The sequence below is a fragment of the Seriola aureovittata genome, chromosome 1, assembly GCF_021018895.1.
Source record: "Seriola aureovittata isolate HTS-2021-v1 ecotype China chromosome 1, ASM2101889v1, whole genome shotgun sequence".
NCBI lineage: Eukaryota > Metazoa > Chordata > Actinopteri > Carangiformes > Carangidae > Seriola > Seriola aureovittata.
In genome coordinates, this window is record NC_079364.1 from 31,386,844 (window position 1) to 31,405,914 (window position 19,071).

Genomic DNA, 19,071 nt, shown 5'->3' on the forward strand with positions numbered 1-19,071 from the left:
CTCCACCACCTTCATAAAAACACCGCATGAGGGAAGAATGGTGTTCAAGCAGGTGGCGTTTTTATATAGTGACGGATGTGTTGACGAGACTTAAACCTGGGGGACTGCTTTTCGTTTCATGATTCCAACCGATAGTAAATGTAAATCTTTTAACCATGACCAAGAATGTTCTATAACCTCAACCATGTGATTATTATTGTAACCATGATGAAGGTCCTGTAACTTTATCTAAGTACTTACTTGAACCCAAACCACGGGCTTTCCTTAAAGCCAACCAAGTTGCTTTGATGCCTAGACTTCACCAAACCTTTACCATAGCATTGTCACAACAGAAAAGGCCTGGCTATTTATTTTGAACAGTTTCTTTGTGGTGAATTTCTTGGAGCCATCGGAAACAGGAAACGCTCCTATGGGTCGTATCAGAGGGGGAAATACATGGTTTGCATACATGGTAGATATACATTTGGTAGATATAAATATAATGTATATAATGGGGTTGTATATACTACATATCAGCACTTTTACCAGTGCTGATATGTAGTACGTACTGTATGCCAGTATATTTTACTGTGAAAACCGATCATTTGACAGTTTTTAAAAGTCAACATCATTTGCTTCTACTGTTCCTGGAAGGTTTGTTTAGTGGGAGAGCTTGCTTTTGTACTTTATCAAGAACACAGTACAAACACGGTTATTTGATCCCCCGAGGGCAGGGAGAAAAAAAAAAAAAAAAAAAGAAAAAACCTTGTGTGTTGTGACAATCCGTTAGCCTACCTCTACTTCCTGGAGGGCAGGAAAAAAAAACCTTTCCCAGGTAATTGTGACTGGACTGGGTGTGACCCTAAAGAATGTCAAACAAAGAGAGAGTGGCTGGCTTGCTTGTCATAGAGGGGGAATAGAGGATTTTCACCATCTGTGTTCACTTTGCCGTAGCAAACACAGCAGTCAGCCGGCGTGGAAACGACAGCCCTCACCTGCTCTATCCGGTGGCACCGACAGAGGAAAGGTAAGCGGGTGTTTTTTCTCTGACCTTGGGCTGTGATTGGTGAGCCCTCTGCCTGCTTATTACCTCGAGTGTGAACGACAGCTCCAAGCTTTCTGTCCTGGCATAAAATGATCTAGAAGTGAGAGGTACAAGGCTGGTCTGAGGAGATCTACAGATAGTAGAAGTTTGCTTTCAGGCTGTAGGAGCTTTTTCACGGCTGAGTTGGAAATAATGAAGTCTCTGTTCTCAGAGAGATCAACACAAAGATCTTGTGTGTGGTCCGTCCACTTGAAATCAAAAGGTTTGGGCTCAGATTAGTTGCGAGGGTTTAAGATGTTTCAGGACTGTTTTCTGTCTCTGTTTGACAGTTGCACAGACCTGTATTGCTGGGTAACCTTTGTAGGCCTAGTAGCTATGTAAAGGAGGAATGACAAGCACCTTGAGGGGAAGCAAATCTCCTTTGATGTCACTGAAGCACTAAACAAACAGCAGATAACGGACAAGTCAAGTTTTGTCGTTTAACTGTCATGAAAAATCCTGACGTCATGAGAAACAGGCCTGAGCTTTATAAGACGTGATTCCTCTTAATTAGTACTTTACTTGAATATTTCAGTGGAAGATATTGTACGTTTACTTTGTATTTTGTAGTTTTCGTGTCATTGCTATGTTTATTAAAGGTACACTTTCTGATTTTGTTAAAGTGGCCGAACCAGCTCACTGTTGATGTTTTGAGTCGGACAAAGAGTCGTGTGTACAACATGCAGGCTGAACATGTTTCCCAGGCTTATCATTGAGTGACTCCCCAGCTGGTTTCAGTGGAAATGCTTATACGGTATTGTGGCAACAAGAAGACCTCCATCAGGATGAGCCACAGCTGAAAAGATGGATTGAACTAATTGGGGATCATAATGCAGAGCCTCCTTGGCAGGCTGGCAGCAGTGAAAGAAGCCAGGACCACAGGCAATCGCTAACCCCAGTGGAACAAGTTGAAGTCAGTGGTAAACACATCAGCACTGACTAGGAATCTAGGTGTAATATTTGACGCCCACCTGAGCTTTGATAACCAAGTCAAACATGTGGTTCAGTCTTTTTTTTTTTTACCAGCTCAGGATCATTTCTAAAATCAGATCATTTTGATCACTGACCTACAGAGAGTTATATATGCTTGTATTTATTCTCGGCTTGATTATTCTAATGCACTTTATTCAGGTATCAGCCATCCACCGTCTTCAGCTCGTACAAAATGCTGCTGCTTGTCTTATTACTGATACTAACAGGTACAGTCACATCACTCCAGTGCTTGCCTCCCTTCATTGGCTCCCTGTTCGATTTCAGATTTATTTTAAAATTTCATTACTGACTTTTAAAGCCTTAAATGGCCTCACCCCCAATTTCATCACTGATTTATTGACAAGGTATGTGCTCAACTGAGAATTAAGATCTGAGGATGGAGGCCTGTTTGTCACTCCAAGGTCAGGGCTTGTACCGGGCTTTTGCTATTGGAGCCCCGACACTCTGGAGCTCTTCCCGCCCTGAAATCAGACACCGCAACTCTTTAACTTCCTTTAAATCTCTTCTTAAAACACATTTCCTTGTCTCAGCCTTTGGTAATGATACGTGTTTTGTTTTATTTATATCGTTTTATTCCTAATTATTGTTTTTACATATTTTTTTGCGTCTTTTCACTTACTGTCAGATCCTTTTGCATAATCTTGATTTGGGATGTTTTTTATTTATGCTGTTCTACTGTTTTTATTATGCTCACTTTGGATTTTTCTTTTATCTGGTTTTACTTTTTTCTATCTATCTATCTATATAAATAAAGTTATTATTATTATTATTATTATTATAGTGAAGGCTGTTGCTGGGCTTAACAAGCTGATGCTGACAGACTCTGACATCAACATGTTTCCTGAGAGGAAAGAAACGCAAACATCCTCCTCCAACTGAACTAAACAAATCATCCACGTCACATTTCTAATGATGCATCATTTCTGAATGCATCCGCCTGCATACTGTATGGGATTCTCTGCTTTTCTGTCATTTGTCAGCTGTAATGATCCCTCCATAGTAGTTATAGAAGAGAGCGCGAGCTGGGTTTGAGACAGTGCAGACATAACATGATTCAGCTCAGCTCACGCATCCTAAACAAAACATAACCACTGGCTCTGTGAGAGCCCAGCATGATAATACATAGCTGAAGAGTAAGGAATGTGTTATATGAATTATCATTCTGACACAGCGAGTGATAATAAAACTGCAACACCTCATAGACTTGACACTTAGTGATAGAGTTCAACAAGTCCCACCTCAGTACATGGTATCTACAAATCTCAGTACTCTGAATGTGACTGTTGTATGATTATGACCCAAGACGACATGAATATTCAAAATCACACAAATCACAAATTCAAAATAGTAGTAAGGTAAAATGAACTAAATATCCAGCCATGGAACATAACCTTACATAAGAGTATGTCATGTAGTTGACGTCACATGTCCAGTTAATGATGGTGAGTTTTTTTAACTTGGCCTCCACTGCAGGCTGATAAACCACTGAACAGACTTCTCGTCAGCCCGAGTGAGCCAACTGCCTTCATGTTAACTCCCAACAGAACACACACACACACACACACACACACACATGCATATTACACATTGACTCCATTATTAATTGCTTTGTACTGTGATATGTTGCTTGGCTGCAACCCAGGCTTTCATTGTCAGTTATTTTACATTTTTTTTCCTTCTTTCTCTTTGTCTTTCTGTGTGTGTGTGTGTGTGTGTGTGTGTGTGAGAGAGAGAGAGAGAGAGCAGCAGAGCGAGAGAGCCTATTAAAAAAGGCGTGGAAGTTGATCTTGAGAATGAGGGAGGGTCAATATTTGTTTAGGAAATAGACCTTCATGTAGAGCACAGTAACTGTAGCATCTGTGACGACAGTCTTTCTGAACATTAGCATACCCCTACTCTGTCAAGAAAATTAACTCGTAGTTAAACTTTTGCCCTTTTGTCTTTAAACAGTCTGATGTAATACATTTGTAATTACCTAAAAGGTATTTCAGGGTGGATGGTTAATGTGCACTGTTTGGCAGAGAGTATGAAAACATTGCGAAAGCTGCCCAGGCTGGACACACACCAAGAAGCATCAAACCCAGGATGTTGTAGACACATAGTGTGGTAGCCAAATATTTCATTGTTGGCATCAGTGTTACATATTTAACTTCTGTTATACTTTCAGGACTGGTTTAAGTCGCCCTCTCTTCTTGGAGATAAATGAACCTTGTTGACAAATTCATTGTTAAAAGTTTGATTCCTTGCATATCCTTGGTTCATTACCTATTTATCTATAGGTAATGATAATATAGATAGATTAGTTACAGACTCTTTGCTCCACGTCCATTGGTAGTTACTGTGAGATAACTGACCCCTCCTTGTGTTTGTAGGACCTGGTGGCTCTGTGAGGGCGGAGGGATGTTTGACACGCTGTACGAGTGGTTCTGGTGGGACAGAATCTGGCTGCCAGTGAACCTGACATGGGCTGACCTGGAGGACAGGGAGGGCCGGGTCTACGCCAAAGCCTCACATCTCTATGTCGCTGTCCCCTACGCCTTCCTCTTCTTACTCATCAGATACATGTTTGAAAGGTGAGGGCCCCACTCTGTACACCTGCTCCCCCGTGTGGTTACACAGTACCAACAGAACACCTGTCAGTGCAGGTTTTAATGTTGTGGCTGATCGGTGTACATCGCAAGTGTGTGCATCTAAAGCCTGAAATATCTTATCCCTCTGTTTGGGATCGCTAAAAACTAACATTACCCAAGTGTTTGGGACATATTTAAATACTTTTTTAAACATTTAAACATCTACATTTTTTAAAACTGATGTACACATAATAAACGGCATAATAAACTATATTTTCATGAGCTGTTTTTAAGGATTTAGTAAGAAATAAATGAGAGACAGACTAATACATTTTTGGTTATGGTCTTTTCTTAAAATTTGTTGATGAAAAGAAAAATAAAGACTATTGGAGCCATATCCCTTAATACACACACGGCCACCATTGATCTGTATTTGCATATACATTTTATAGGAAACATAATGTCACCAGGATTACTTGTTTAACAAGGAAACGTGTATACTGAATGTATCCACAAAATTTTCACTATAGACATATTTAATTTGTTCCCAACTTTTTTTTTTTTTTAAATTTTGACCATAGCAGCTACAACAGGGTTCAGGTTTTCATGGATCTGTGAAGGCACCTCAGAGAACCTGGTTCAGGTTAGGGAGAGATGGTATTTGTCTTTGTTAAATATTTCAAAAGTCAACATTGACTTCAAGCAGGAGAGAACATGTTTACGTTTTCAATATTTTAACATACTACACTTTCCTCACTTTAAAGTGACTCTGTGTAATCACTGATAAACGTCAGCCATTCTGACCACAAGTGACAATTACAGGACGATGGCCAGTTCTCACAATTAAGATTCTTGGTAAAGACAGTTACACATCTGTATCTGTCTAAAGTTTAACACATCACCACGAGCTAGTGGTCATACCTTAATGCTGTAGCAGCAAAACCGAGTGTTCTGGATTGGGTAATGGTGTGTTTTATTTCTTATTTTAAAATGTCATATAGTCTCACTTTAACCCTGAACTTTCGTATTGTGAATCTAGTTACATGTGGGGCACAAGACATGAACACTCAACCATTGACTCTGATTTACTGTATGTGTGGATGTCACATTTCTGGATTGGTAAAAAAAAAAAAAAAAATTGCTAGTAAAACATATCCCTGGAAGCAATTGTACTTTGTCCCAAATTTATTTGGGAAAGCAAATTAGTGTGTAAACATATGTTTAGGGGACAGGGACGGTTTAGTGGAGCAATACAATAGACATGCAGTTTTGCAAAAGACTGGAGGCTGAAGGAAACAGCTATCCTGAAAAGGCTCTACCCATAGGCCTAATTTAATTACAGAAAAAAAAGTGTATTTCCCCAAAACAATTGTTCTGTCAAGAAAATCTGTATATATGAATGATACAGTATATTAGGGATATAGCATTTTTAGTTGGGAGCTATGTAGGCTACAGAAATGAACAGTCCTCCTAGAAATCATGTATATTTTACATGTGAACACAGGTAGTTATTTTTGAATGAGGCACTGGTTTCCACTTGCTTCTGTATGGTATAAATTAATTATTAGACTCTTAATAAAATTGCTTATGTAATCCACTCTGAATTAATTATTGATAAAGATGATCTTTGCCAAGTAATTCATCTTAAGTGCATAATGATTTAAAAATGCACACTGGATTATTTCATAATAAAGCCATGGACGCCTGGAATGGCAGAAAAAATATTAGAGATTCTAAAAGTCATGAGCGTGATTTCACTAATTGTGTACAAGTACTGGAATTTGTGCTAGATCAGCTAAAACCTACAAACCACTGTAGTAGTCCTACACTTTAAACCCCAGTATACATCATTCTTAATATTACAACTACTACTAGTAGTAATAATAATTATAGTGATAATACTGATGATAATAAAAATAAAGGCCTATTTTTTTATTTATTTATTGATCATGCTTTATGCAAATAAAGATGTGTTAAGTATCATGTATGTGTCTGTGTGTCTCTACTGACACTGACACTGTTAGAAGTGACCCCTGTGTTTGTACTGTGTTCCAGGTGGATAGCTACACCCCTAGCAGGCTCTGTTGGGATCAGGCAGAGAGTCCATTTGAAGGCAGAGGACAAGCCCATCCTGGAGCTCTACTACACTACTCAGTGTAGAAATCCTGCTCAGGTAAACAGTCAGCAGTCAAGTCCCACTCAGATGTCCCTTCTGTGACGAATGTGACAGTTTAAATATCAATGAAAACACAAAAGCTTATCTGACCGGTAAACAAAATGCAAGTTGTTTTATTACCTGGCTCTTATTTTCATAGCTTTCCCAGCAGTATGATAACATCACATAATATATAGTCAGCTTTATTGCTGACAGCTGCACACTTGTCATCTGTGCTAGACACAGTTTTACCAAACTGATGCCAGGCGAACTAACCGAGCCATCAGTTCTCTGTTGTGGAGCCCTATGTATTACAGTTACTTATTGGTTCAAGCTTCAGCTCAGATCACAACACAATGCATATTTTGGGCACATTGTCTTCGGGTTTCCATCTGGAGCTTGTGTGATTGAACTGTAATGAAAATGTTATCACAAACCATGAACATTAAAGGTATGGAAGACTTTAATGGTTTCAAGGAGCTGAAGCTGGCCTGGTTTAATATTACTGTGTTCTCCTGTTTTAAGGTCAAATATGGTGTCCCACAAGGATCAGTTCTTGGCCCACTTGTAGTTTGTCTTCATGCAGCCTCCTCATCACAAAATTCTACAAAATAAATGATGAATGATTATTCTGACAAACAACTATCATGCTATAACAGCAAATGAGTCCTCTTGACTTTTGAAACAGGAGTCATAAGACTCATAAATCCATTGCTGGGTGTGAAAAAACTTAAACTGAATGCCAAGAAGGCCAGATTTCTGCATATTGATCCAGCCAGACATTAAACAGTTTTCAACATTTACCTCGATGGCTGCACAATTTTTCAGCTGCTTAAAAAGAATGTAATCTGCTTTTTGTCATTTTTGTTACATAGCTTATATCTGTCACATTTTAACTTATACAATGCTGAAACCCTTGTACATGTTTTATAACATCCAGAATCAAGTACAGCAATGTGCTTTTCTCTGGCCTATCCACAACAGCAACAAGAGCTCTTAATCTGGTCCAAAACACTGCAGCTCAGTTCTTACTAGATCTTAAAAGGCGGAGGATACCTTATCAGTACTGTCTTTGCAGTGGTTACCAATATGAATCCAGAATGATTGGTATGAAAATAAAAATCCTACTAAGTAAGCTTTACCAGGATTGGCCAAACTCCTTCCTCCAACACCTACAATCTTATTTCTGAATGTAATCCATTATGTACTTTACACTATCTTGGTGCTGGTTATTTAACTATCCCTTGATTTCACAAAAAAAATATTCTGGGGATAGAATCCCAATACTTAATACCTCAACAGCCACATCACAGCACTTTATTTTTTAGAATCAATGTCTTGGTTGAACTAGTTAATTTGCAAACCTCACTGTTGACAACACTCATTGTTTCAGACAACCACCAGTCTATTTCTCAGTGTAAGAAAGCACTAATGGTTTGCACACATGTTCATATGTGTGTATATGTTCGTTTCCAGGCCAACATTGATGGGCTGTCTAAGAAAACCAGTTTGTCAGCGAGACAAGTTGAGCGCTGGTTCAGAAGAAGACGCAGTCAGGACCGTCCTGGAGTCCTGAAGAAGTTCAGAGAGGCCAGGTCAGTGTGTGTGTGTGTGTGTGTGTTCATTATGATAATAATAATGCATCACCTCCAAAAGCCACAGTCTATATATGTCTGTACTTCCTGCAGTTGGAGGTTTGTCTTCTACCTGGCGGCGTTCATCGGAGGAATAGCAGCTCTGTATGATGTGAGTATCTTACATGAAATATAGAGGCAGCTGTGGTTAAACTGTAGTAGTTAAGCAGCATTGTGGGTGTAGCTATACATCTTTCATAAAAGCTTTACTCTTCACTACTCTCCCTCTTTTACTGAGCAGGATTACAATGTACATTTCAAACAAACCGTATTAATATAATAACATTTTTACTCTGTGTTTCTACAGAAAGAATGGTTCTATGACACCCGGGAAGTATGGACAGATTTTCCAAAGCAGGTTTGTATACTTTTATTTTATACAGTAATCATCATAGTAACATCAGAAATATGCTTAACCCTTTTGTCATACATTTGACCTTTGACCTTGGAGTCCTGGCATAAAATCCCATCAATATGTGCCACCTAAAAGTTTTGCTGTTTTGCAGTTTTGAAGTGTGTCATGGAGATTCTTCCGTTATGTTTGAGATTTGCTCGTTCCCAGAGGAATCAAAGACTTAGTGTGATGAATCAAATCTATTTTAATTCATGCTGCATAGAGAGAAGGACATGGCAGCTCTGTTGGCTGTTCTCTTCAGAAAGCCTGCTTTTATACCGGCATGCAAACAGGGTCAAGGGAACACTTCATGCTGGATCAGTTACAGTTCCACACCAGAGAACATTGGCTCAAACTGGTGGCTATATACTCACATAATCATCTTTAACCTCCTCGTTTGGCAGTCTCAAAAAAACAGACGCAGAAAAAAACTCTACTGAAATACAACACAAACATAAACACATCAGTACACAGTTTATCAGATCTAATATGTTTGTTTCCCACAAGCGGTGAACTGAGTAAATGAATATACAAACACACTGTCACAATAATGCCACAATAAGAACTACATCAAGCAGCAGCTGCACCACTCCATCTACCAAAGCACAAGTTAGGAGCCAGAACTGACTGCAGGAGCGTCATTACTGTTCTGAGCCACTGCAAAATGTCATGTCATGGTCATGACAGAGGTTTAGTACAGTACTGACATCTGTCTTGCTTTATATGCTTTTAAACAGTAAGAGTGACAAAGATCTAAACTCAGATGGGGAGGGGGATACATACAGTACATACCAGCTCCCATAATTACTTTCACACTTCCCCCCAGATGCATCTCTCCGTCCCTCTTAAAAGCATTTATTCTGTTTTTTTACTTTAATTTACTTATTTTACCATTCTGTTTGTGAATTCATTATATGATAAACCAGGTTATGATTAGTCTTATAATTTGTAGAAATGATTTATTTCCCCAAATGTTTTAGGGAAAGTGAAAATTAGGTATAAATCTATCTCACATCAAACATTAGCTTCAGCTCAGTCAGAATATGGTTATTTTGTCCAAACATACAGTTAACACACGTCTACTATTTTAACGAGATCATGAATCGGAAAACAAATCTGGAATCTGGGAGTAGTTAAAGTAGTAGAAAAACATGTGACTTGGTTCTGTTATTTATAGTGGTATAATATAAATCATTGTCATTCAGGTCAAAGGCTTCTGTGAAAGCAGGTCTTGTGTATCTGGTCTTGTGAATCCCTCCCTGCTCCTCCACGATCAAATAAGGGAACTGGGATGTACTCAGTTTCTGTTCCAGGACGGTCTTTTACATCAGCTGTGAATGGTTCCTGGTCACCTGAATGTCCTCATAGTGACATTCACCAACATCTACTGTGATATTACTGTATAAAGCCTTAATGCTCCATTATGACACATACAATACAAAAAAACTAATATCCTTCACCCTTTTGACTAGCAATAAATCTGACAGGCATCTACTAGATCCAGTTTTCAGCTGTCAGAGTTGTTACACCCCAGGGACAGTTCATTCATTTTCATTTCAGTGCGCTACATCATTAAAATGATCACATTACACTTAAGTTCAAGTATTAGATTAAATTTGTTCAATAACAAAAACACAAAGGGGGCGCCCCGGTGGTTCACCTGGTGGAGCGTGTACCATTAAGACTTGGTTCTGACCACAGCAGCCGGGTTCAGGTCCCACCTGTGGCCCTTTGCTGTGTGTCAATAACTAAACAGAAATAGAATAAAAACACACAAAGAAATGTGGGATCACAAACCAACCATACAACTGTTGCTAACCGAACGTCCACGTGCTACAATATGAAAGGCAGAGAAATGTCATTTCCTTCAGTTGCAGCTTCAGCGTCTTTTGTTTTGCGTTTCTTATTTTTCCTTCATGCTTTTCCGTTTTTCTTAGATTTTTGTGACAAATAAAGCAAACATTCAGTGTATTTCTTTTATAATGCAGTCAAACAGTAAAGTAGTGAAACCCTCACATTTAGAAACAGTGTCCTCGGGTCATTTACTATAACTATGATGTATGTACCTTGTACCTCTCATGAGGACTTATAATGAAATGACATTTACATCTTCAGAATTACAGCTGTGTTGTTTTTGTCAGTATAGTAATATAAATCTGCTTTGGGCCTATATACATCGGCTGTAGTTGTATTTAAAAGGAACCTTCATTACAAACACTATGATGTCATGCAGTATACATGATCCCATGGCTTCATTATCAGGTTGAACTTGCCTTTGAAAACTGGAGCAGAGTGGGAGGAGGCGTCTGATGAACAACAGCCTCTTCTACAGTTCCTTCCCTCCAGCTACAGAGCTCAGCACAAAGAGCACAGCCTTCAGGGACAAACCCCTCTGTCTGTGTGACTGAGCTTCACTGTAGCTTCATGTTACATGTTGTCCATCTCTGTCTGACTGTCTCTGTTCCTGTGTCTCTCTGTGTCTGCAGTCCATGCTGGAGTCTCAGTACTGGTATTACATCTTGGAGATGAGCTTCTATGGCTCTCTTCTCTTCAGCATTACCTTTGATGTCAAGAGGAAGGTGAGTAGAAGTTGTCAGAGCCCAAACTTCAACTTGGTTAAATCTCTAAACTCTCCAGACGTATATATTCCCTGCTGACTTTTGCTTGTCTTTGCTTTCATTCTCATAGTTGGAGTAAAGTTTTGAAACAGAATCTTCACATATGAAAAATGTTTCAGTGTTACTCAAAATCAACTGTCATTATACAGTGCAAAATAAGTTAGAAAGACATGTAAAGCTTATGGTATATAATGTAACATTTAACCTTGTGATATATGATAAATGAGAGGCTGCTCCTTCCAATAATTTGACAAAAAGTGTTCTATGTAAGGAAAATCAGAGAGAGAGAGAGAGAGAGAGATTTTTTGTGGTCTGCTTGTAATAGATATTACTCCTACTGAAACTGCACTGTCAGTAGCAGCAGTGCAGTTTCATTATCCTCTCGTTTGGCCTGTTGTCAGACTTTGACACAGTGTACTACCAAATCCTTCTTTCCATCATATACAATCTCGGGTACAGTGTTTGAGTCCCATGATCAATCACAGTGGCACGGTAAGCAACAGAGTCCAAATGTCACTTTCTCAAGGACTGATGCTCGGTCCCCTTCTCGTCTCAGTATACACTACACCCCCTCCCTCGGTCTGAGCATCAACTCTCATGGTGTTTCTTATCCAGCTCCATGTCCCTTCCTGCCAGACCGGACTGTCTCAGCACAGATCTCAGTCCGTCTCAGGGACATATCAAAATGGATGATCGAACACCACCTTTAATTCAGTCTCTCCCACCCGGTCCTGTTGTTCATCACAGCAGTACAAAGAAAGCTTTCAAGAAATTCTGGCATCTAGAATCACGACCAACTAACTTTCATCTGTCACTCACACTCTAGAACATTGAGCAAGTGTAAACCACATCTCTCTGAGTCCTTAATGTTGGATTGGTTGTGGAAAAAAAGTAGCAAACAAAAAAAGACGAAAAACATCACAGACAATAAAGTCCAGATACTGTAGCATCCCAGGAGCAGCCATTCACTATGATCTGCACCTGAACAGGCAGGGAATCTCAAACTCTTCTCCTGAGAGCTACCTAACCCAGTTCAGTCAACAAAATCCCTCCGTCTTCAGAAATCACTTGAAGACCTATTTCTTCTGAGAACAATTACTCACCTAATCTGCTGCCTCTCTCTCAGTCTCTCCCTCATCTTTTTCCAAAAACCATAAAATTGTTACTTCTTGCACCTGCAGCCTTGTGGCACTTGTGTGAAGTGGAACATGGAAGTGAGTGTTGAGGCACTGATTTTCAAAAGCCTCTCACTGATCTGGGATGTTTTGGATTGTACCTCAATTGTATGTTGCTTTGGACAAAAGTGTCTGCCAAATGAATAAATATACTTGCTAGTAACAGTTTGGGGTTGTCCTGACAGACTAGTGGGTAAGACTTAAACTAGTCAAACCGTCACAAAGCCAAGGACCTTTGACCTTTCCTCTAGCACCACCCTCAGGACAAACAGCTTTTGACCCACTGATGGTAAAACCATTAGGTAATAGTGGATCACCAGTATGATTTTTGTAACTAGCGCAAGTTGTAGCCACTAAGTGGTGCTAGTGAGACTTCAGTTTAGCAATGTGTTAAAGATTACATGTGTTCTCCAGGTTAACTGAGTGATGTGGTTTTATTTTTTTTTCCTCCCTCAGGATTTTAAGGAGCAGATCGTCCACCACTTGGCCACGCTAGTCCTCTTATCATTTTCCTGGTGTGTCAACTACATCCGTATTGGGACGCTGGTCATGCTCATCCATGACGCCTCTGATGTTTTACTGGAGGTCAGTCCGCCACGCAGGTTAATACTGTAGGAACCTGCAAAACCCCCGATGATATTCTGTGCCAACTTTTTAAACAATTTTTCATTGTACAAAATTGGTGTTCGAAAACTACAGTGCGACTGTAGAAACTGATATCACTTTATTCACTGTCAGGCTTCAGAAAAGGCATGTCAGGTGTTAAAGGCAGGTGAACTGTGATATCAGTGATGGGCCATTGTACTTGAGATACATGAACAGGTTGATTAAACCTGTGTTAATTTATAGCATCTGAACACATATACAGCTGGGAGCAACCACTTTCCTCATGATTTAGGGGAATCACCTCTTCAGTTTCTTTCACACAACTTTTACTTCAGCCTTTCTCACTTCAAACATGATCATTATCATCACTGTTTTCATTTTTGTTGTTGTTTCTTTGTGGTAATAATAGTAATTCAAATGTATAACAGTATGATGTCTGCCAAATGTAGCCCTATATAATGAAATGTGTATTAAATAATATGATAAAGACTTACTGTGCCTCTATGTAACCGTGGAGGCACATCTACACAGCCATGTGAGGACCCATAAGACCACAACGTATGTCATTTTGGCCTCTATGTTAAAAGCGAGTAGATGATGGCAACAGTAGGCAAACATACACCAAAAGGGCTCGCCCCTGTGCTACAAGTCAATAGCACTGAAGCTTTACTAAACATGTTTACATACACCACACCCATCCACCACCCTGATCTCCACACCCTTACTCTCCGCTTGGCCACACAGCACCGACACTGAGTGTTGGCATTGAATGAATTGTGTTAATTCCAGTTGATACCTGGCTGGTTTAGATATGATGATACCATTAAGGGGTTTATACTTACAGGTGGGTATGATGATATACTACAGGAAATGAGCTGTACTTCAGTTCAAACCAGCTCTGTGTCTTTGAATGTGGTTGATTAACAGTTCAACTCCTTTTTTTCTTTTAGTCTGCCAAACTGTTCAACTACGCCAAATGGGAGAAAACCTGCCAAACTCTTTTTGTTCTATTTGCCATAGTATTTATGGTAACAAGACTGGTCATCTTTCCATTCTGGTAAGCTGATGAATGAGGCGTGTGTGTGTGTGTGTGTGTGTGTGTGTGTGTGTGTAAAAGCTTTATAGTAGGATGTTTAAGGTTCTTTTCTTTGTTCTCATAGATTTGGACATTTAAACTAAGTCTAACTGAATGTATTCATGTCGCTGATCACACTGAAGATGCCACATTACACTATTTTGTACATCACTTGACTCATCATCAATCAATCATCATTACTTTATAATTCACTAAACTCTTAGTTGGACTGAATCATTTTTAGCTGTTTTTATGAACAGGGAAATGAATTTGAAGTTAAAGTACCACTGGGTTTGATTATATTTACAACCGCAGTTGAAGTGGAATAACAATAAATGTAATCCACAAACATATTAGGTTGTTTGTACAGATACTGTAGTGACTGTTACTGGAGTCACTGGCAGAAATGATAATGTTTATTCTGGGTCTTGTGAAATGCTGGAAACACAATGCAGCTTCACTCGAACGTTGTTCATCACAGCGTGATTTTTATGAGGGTCCCTGCTACTGAGCTTTATTGCTACCTTACTGGTGGCATTTCAAAATACAATGTAGTAAAAAACAGTTGTGGGTTTATTAGGTCTGCCTATAGCCAGAAGAAATACAATGTGATCCAACAGGCCTGTAACAGAGCCTGCCTTCATGGAGGTTATAATGTTCAGTTTGTGTTGAAACTGTTTAAGAGAGGTATTGAATCAGCTTAATGGTCATTTTACAGGCTACAGTTTGTGTTGATGGTGAATTATATTGTGTTATACTGAGAAATGTTTCCAACCTTTGTCTGTCTTTAATAAATGGAATCGACAGATTATTAAGTAGAGATGCACCGATCGATCAGCTGGTGATCAGATGGGCCTGTTTTCAATGTGATTGGCTTGCAACATCTGTCATTATAACAAAATACAACGTCATTAATGAAATACAAGAAAACACACGTGGTTTAATTACACAGGACACAGGGGAGCAGAGGTTTTAATTTGTTCTGCCTGTGTTTCAGGCTGATCCACTGTACCTGGGTCTACCCCGTCCAGCACTACCCCGCCTTCTTTGGCTACTACTTCTTCAACGTGATGCTGGTGGTTCTCCTCTGTCTGCACATATTCTGGGCCTACCTCATTCTGCGCATGATCAGGAAATTCATGTTTGGCACTGTAAGTCTGCTCAGTCATTATAATCTATCATCTTTCAGTGGTTCCCAACCTTTCCTGCCTCATGGCCCACTTGAAAATCTCAAAAATACTGACAGCCCTCATCTCACCTCAAAGCAATATGGAGGCCAAACAATGCATTCACTTTTTATTTTAATGATATCAATCAATCATTCAGGACTGAACTGAAAGCAGGGGAAACTTAATTTCGCAACAAAATGAAAGTTTCTATCATTAGCTGGTCACAGTGATTGGCCTCACTGTAATAAGCCAATGATAAAAACAATTTATATATATATATATATATATTTTTTTAATGACATCTTTTCACCAAAATTGTACTGTTTTGCAAATGATTTGTTGGCCCACTTTGAGAGATCATAAGACATAATTTCAGTTTGGCAGAATGTAGACCATGAACATAAACCCTTGGGCATGACATGAACATGAACTAGTTCTTTTTTTGGGATTGTAAACTTTCTGAACTTCAGTATCAACGTGAACTAGTTCATTTTAATCTGTGCAGACTGCTTTGAGCAACTGTAGTTCTTGTCAAGTGTGAACTTGCACAACACTGGTGATGTCACCATGTTCCCATATTTCCCCCAACTAACTTAGTGAGTACAATGTTGCCACAACTGATAGAAATAATGGACAACTCTACAGAAATAATACCCAAGTTGTAATAAAAAAACAAATATTCTTTAAATCTGTTCACTCATTTGAAGCTATCACAACATCTGTTCCCTTTACAATCTGACTCGACTACGCTGAACAAGATTTTTTCTATACACACACAAAAGGCGTCTTTCTCTCAAACGTTGTTCACAAATGTGTTTAAATCTGTGTCAGTGAGCATGTCTCCTTTAAGATCATCCCTCCACCTGACAGGTGTGGCGTATCAAGCTGCTGATTACACAGCATGATTACTGCACAGGTATGCCTCAGGCTGGTCACAATAATAGGCTCTACTCTGAAGTGTGCAGGTTTATCACACAACACAATCCCACACATGTCCCACGTTTTGAGGGAGCGTGCAGTTGGCCTGTCGTATGTCCACCAGATCAGTTGCCTGCGAAACGAATGATCATTTTACCGCCATAAGACACCTCCAATGTCATTTCCAAGAATTTGGCAGTACATCCAACCAGCCTCACAACTGCAGGACCACATGTAAACATTCATCCACCGCCATCACCTCATGATGTACACAATTCCCAGAAGCTGAAGAAATCCCAGTTCTTGCATGTCCTTCATACTCACCAGACATGTCACCCACTCAGCAGGTTTGAGATGCTCTGGATCTGCGTGTACGACAGCGTGTTCCAGCTCCTGCCAATAACCAGAAATATCACACAGGCCACGATCAATAACCTGGTCATCTCTGTGTCGGGCTAATGGTGGTCACACCATTTGCCTCATTGCATTGCATTGCATTGATTACTGCACAGGTGTGCTTTGGGCTGGTGCAGTGTAATCAGCATCTTGATATATTACACACCTGTCAGGTGGATGATGACCTCGCTCATTAACAGATTTAAACACATTTGTGAACAAAGGTTGAGAGAAAGACACTTTTATTTGAACTTGTGAAAAACAGGAGCAAAAACAAAAGTACAGTAAACAATGGTGTGACCATTACAGCAAGATAACCTGCCAGTTGTATGTTCAGTCGACTGTCCCAGCACTGATAGTCTGTTGCTCTGTTTGGAACTGTTCACTTAGCAACCAGGAGCAAATAATACACACTCACTGTGGGACTGTGACACATTTCGGACTAAGAGTTTCTACTAACACCTAATTATTTCTGACTTAGTGTGAATAAATATGTTTGCGATAGAACAACACATCAGAGAACATTGTGAGTGGAAAAGCCGTGAACAAAAAGCAGTAAATAAAAACTTTGATTGTTTCATCTGACAAGAACCCAGAGCTCCAGCTCATTGTCCTCTGCTGCAGCTCAGGTTCCAAATCTGCTTTCAGGGGGACGTTTTGTTTTCTTTGCCTTCGGCTGCTGGCTCCACCAGCTGATTGTTGGATTTGCTCTACACCCTCTCTCTCTCTCTCTCTTCCTCTGTGTTCCACTTTTTTTCCACCCCTCCCCTCATATCTACTTTCTTTTCTCTACATCTCTTATGTCACAGTTGACCAGAGATGAGAGAAGTGACAATGAAGAGGAAGAAGAGGAAGAGAACAGCACAACAGAAGATGAAGGTGCAGAACAGGACAAGCTCAGCAATGGAGTGGCAGCAAATGAGAAGGAGGAGAAGAACGGCTGCTTTGGATGCTTATCTCCACCAGAGAACATCTGCCGGTCAAAGACAGTGTACTGACTCATGCTCAGTTTGTTCAGTGGAGCTGAAGACATGAGAAACAGAACAGTGCTAAACACATTTCATCAAATATGGACTGAAAAATAACAAAAAAACATAATTTATTCCTTCAGATGCTGGAACCAAACCCAAATAAACTTTGCTGTTCTCACCGCACACATAGAGGGATGAGATGTTATTGGCTCTCTGTTCCTCCACAGTGTCAGCGGCAGCACTTTACTCCACAGCCCAGCAGGTCAATTGAACCAAACAAGCAAACGAAATACAAACCCCACATCTAATTTGTGGCACAGAGTTGGTGTGCTGTGGAAGCTGCTTCGCCTCACTGTTTCATCCATCAAGACCCGCTGGCTTTTATAGTAACCCTCTGTCGGCCTGCACCGTCACAGGGAGATGAATGGGACCTAGAAGCTGGGTGCCCCCTGCTACCCTCTGTGTATATACCCTGTGGCAACACTAATAAAAATCCAGCCTTGGAATAGAGGCTTTCTCAACAGTATGTCATGGGGCTTTTATCATAAGGACAATAGTTTGGTTTTTTTTTTTAAATATTTTTTTATCAGTCTTTAATGGAGAGGTGTTCAGTTCATGTACAAATGAATCTCTCAACAAAATCTTTAAACTGTACTGACACAGAATCACCAAATCAACACATGATACATCAGTGGTGAATCACAATACATTACTCATTAAAAGCTCATTGAAATAATGAAAAATTTGAATCAGCAAAGTGATTTGTGATTTCCACCGTAACTTTAACACCATTTCCCATAAGTCCTAGACCTATGCAGATTTAGTGTCACGGCTAGAAAGAGAAACTGACAAAAAACTGGAAAAATTGAATTCAGAAGAGAACTTTGATGACTTTTATGATTAGCCCATCGCCAAAACCAAATTGGGATAACACAGAAACCCATATTGCCACATGTGATTTTCACGTGAGCTTTACTTTTTTCTGTTTTAAAGGAGTTAATGGTAAGTTTTACTACAGCTGTTTATTTATCGTTCCAGAAGAAACATTGCAACAAGCATCAAAAATTCATTTCTTTACTTGCCAACAGCTGTCTGCAGCTGTGGAAAGCAACCCCTTTTGTTTTGCATCATTTCTATCACTTCTTTCCCTCTAATTCAAGCATGCTAACCAGCTAGCCACTGCCCGATTGGCTCCTCTCGACTCTTTCCAATACAGAGTCACTGTAGCGTCCAATCTGCCTTGAAGAAGTAGCTGCTCAGAGGACCTGTTATAACCTCTTGTACTGTAAACGCAACAATGGCTGAAGCTCTGTCCAAGACTGGTAAGTAAACAG

General features: G+C 39.7%; 1 protein-coding gene across 1 annotated transcript; it reads left to right on the forward strand.

Annotated features, from left to right (window-relative positions):
* Positions 1 to 771: 771 nt before the first annotated feature.
* On the forward strand, positions 772 to 18,263 carry cers3a (ceramide synthase 3a). The gene is made up of 11 exons (XM_056382820.1): positions 772 to 1,006; positions 4,429 to 4,629; positions 6,682 to 6,799; positions 8,258 to 8,376; positions 8,470 to 8,527; positions 8,723 to 8,773; positions 11,296 to 11,388; positions 13,059 to 13,187; positions 14,159 to 14,265; positions 15,281 to 15,434; positions 17,576 to 18,263. The coding sequence occupies exons 2-11, from the start codon at positions 4,457 to 4,459 to the stop codon at positions 17,762 to 17,764; spliced, it is 1,191 nt and encodes a 396-aa protein (XP_056238795.1). The 5' UTR covers positions 772 to 1,006; positions 4,429 to 4,456; the 3' UTR covers positions 17,765 to 18,263.
* Positions 18,264 to 19,071: the final 808 nt, after the last annotated feature.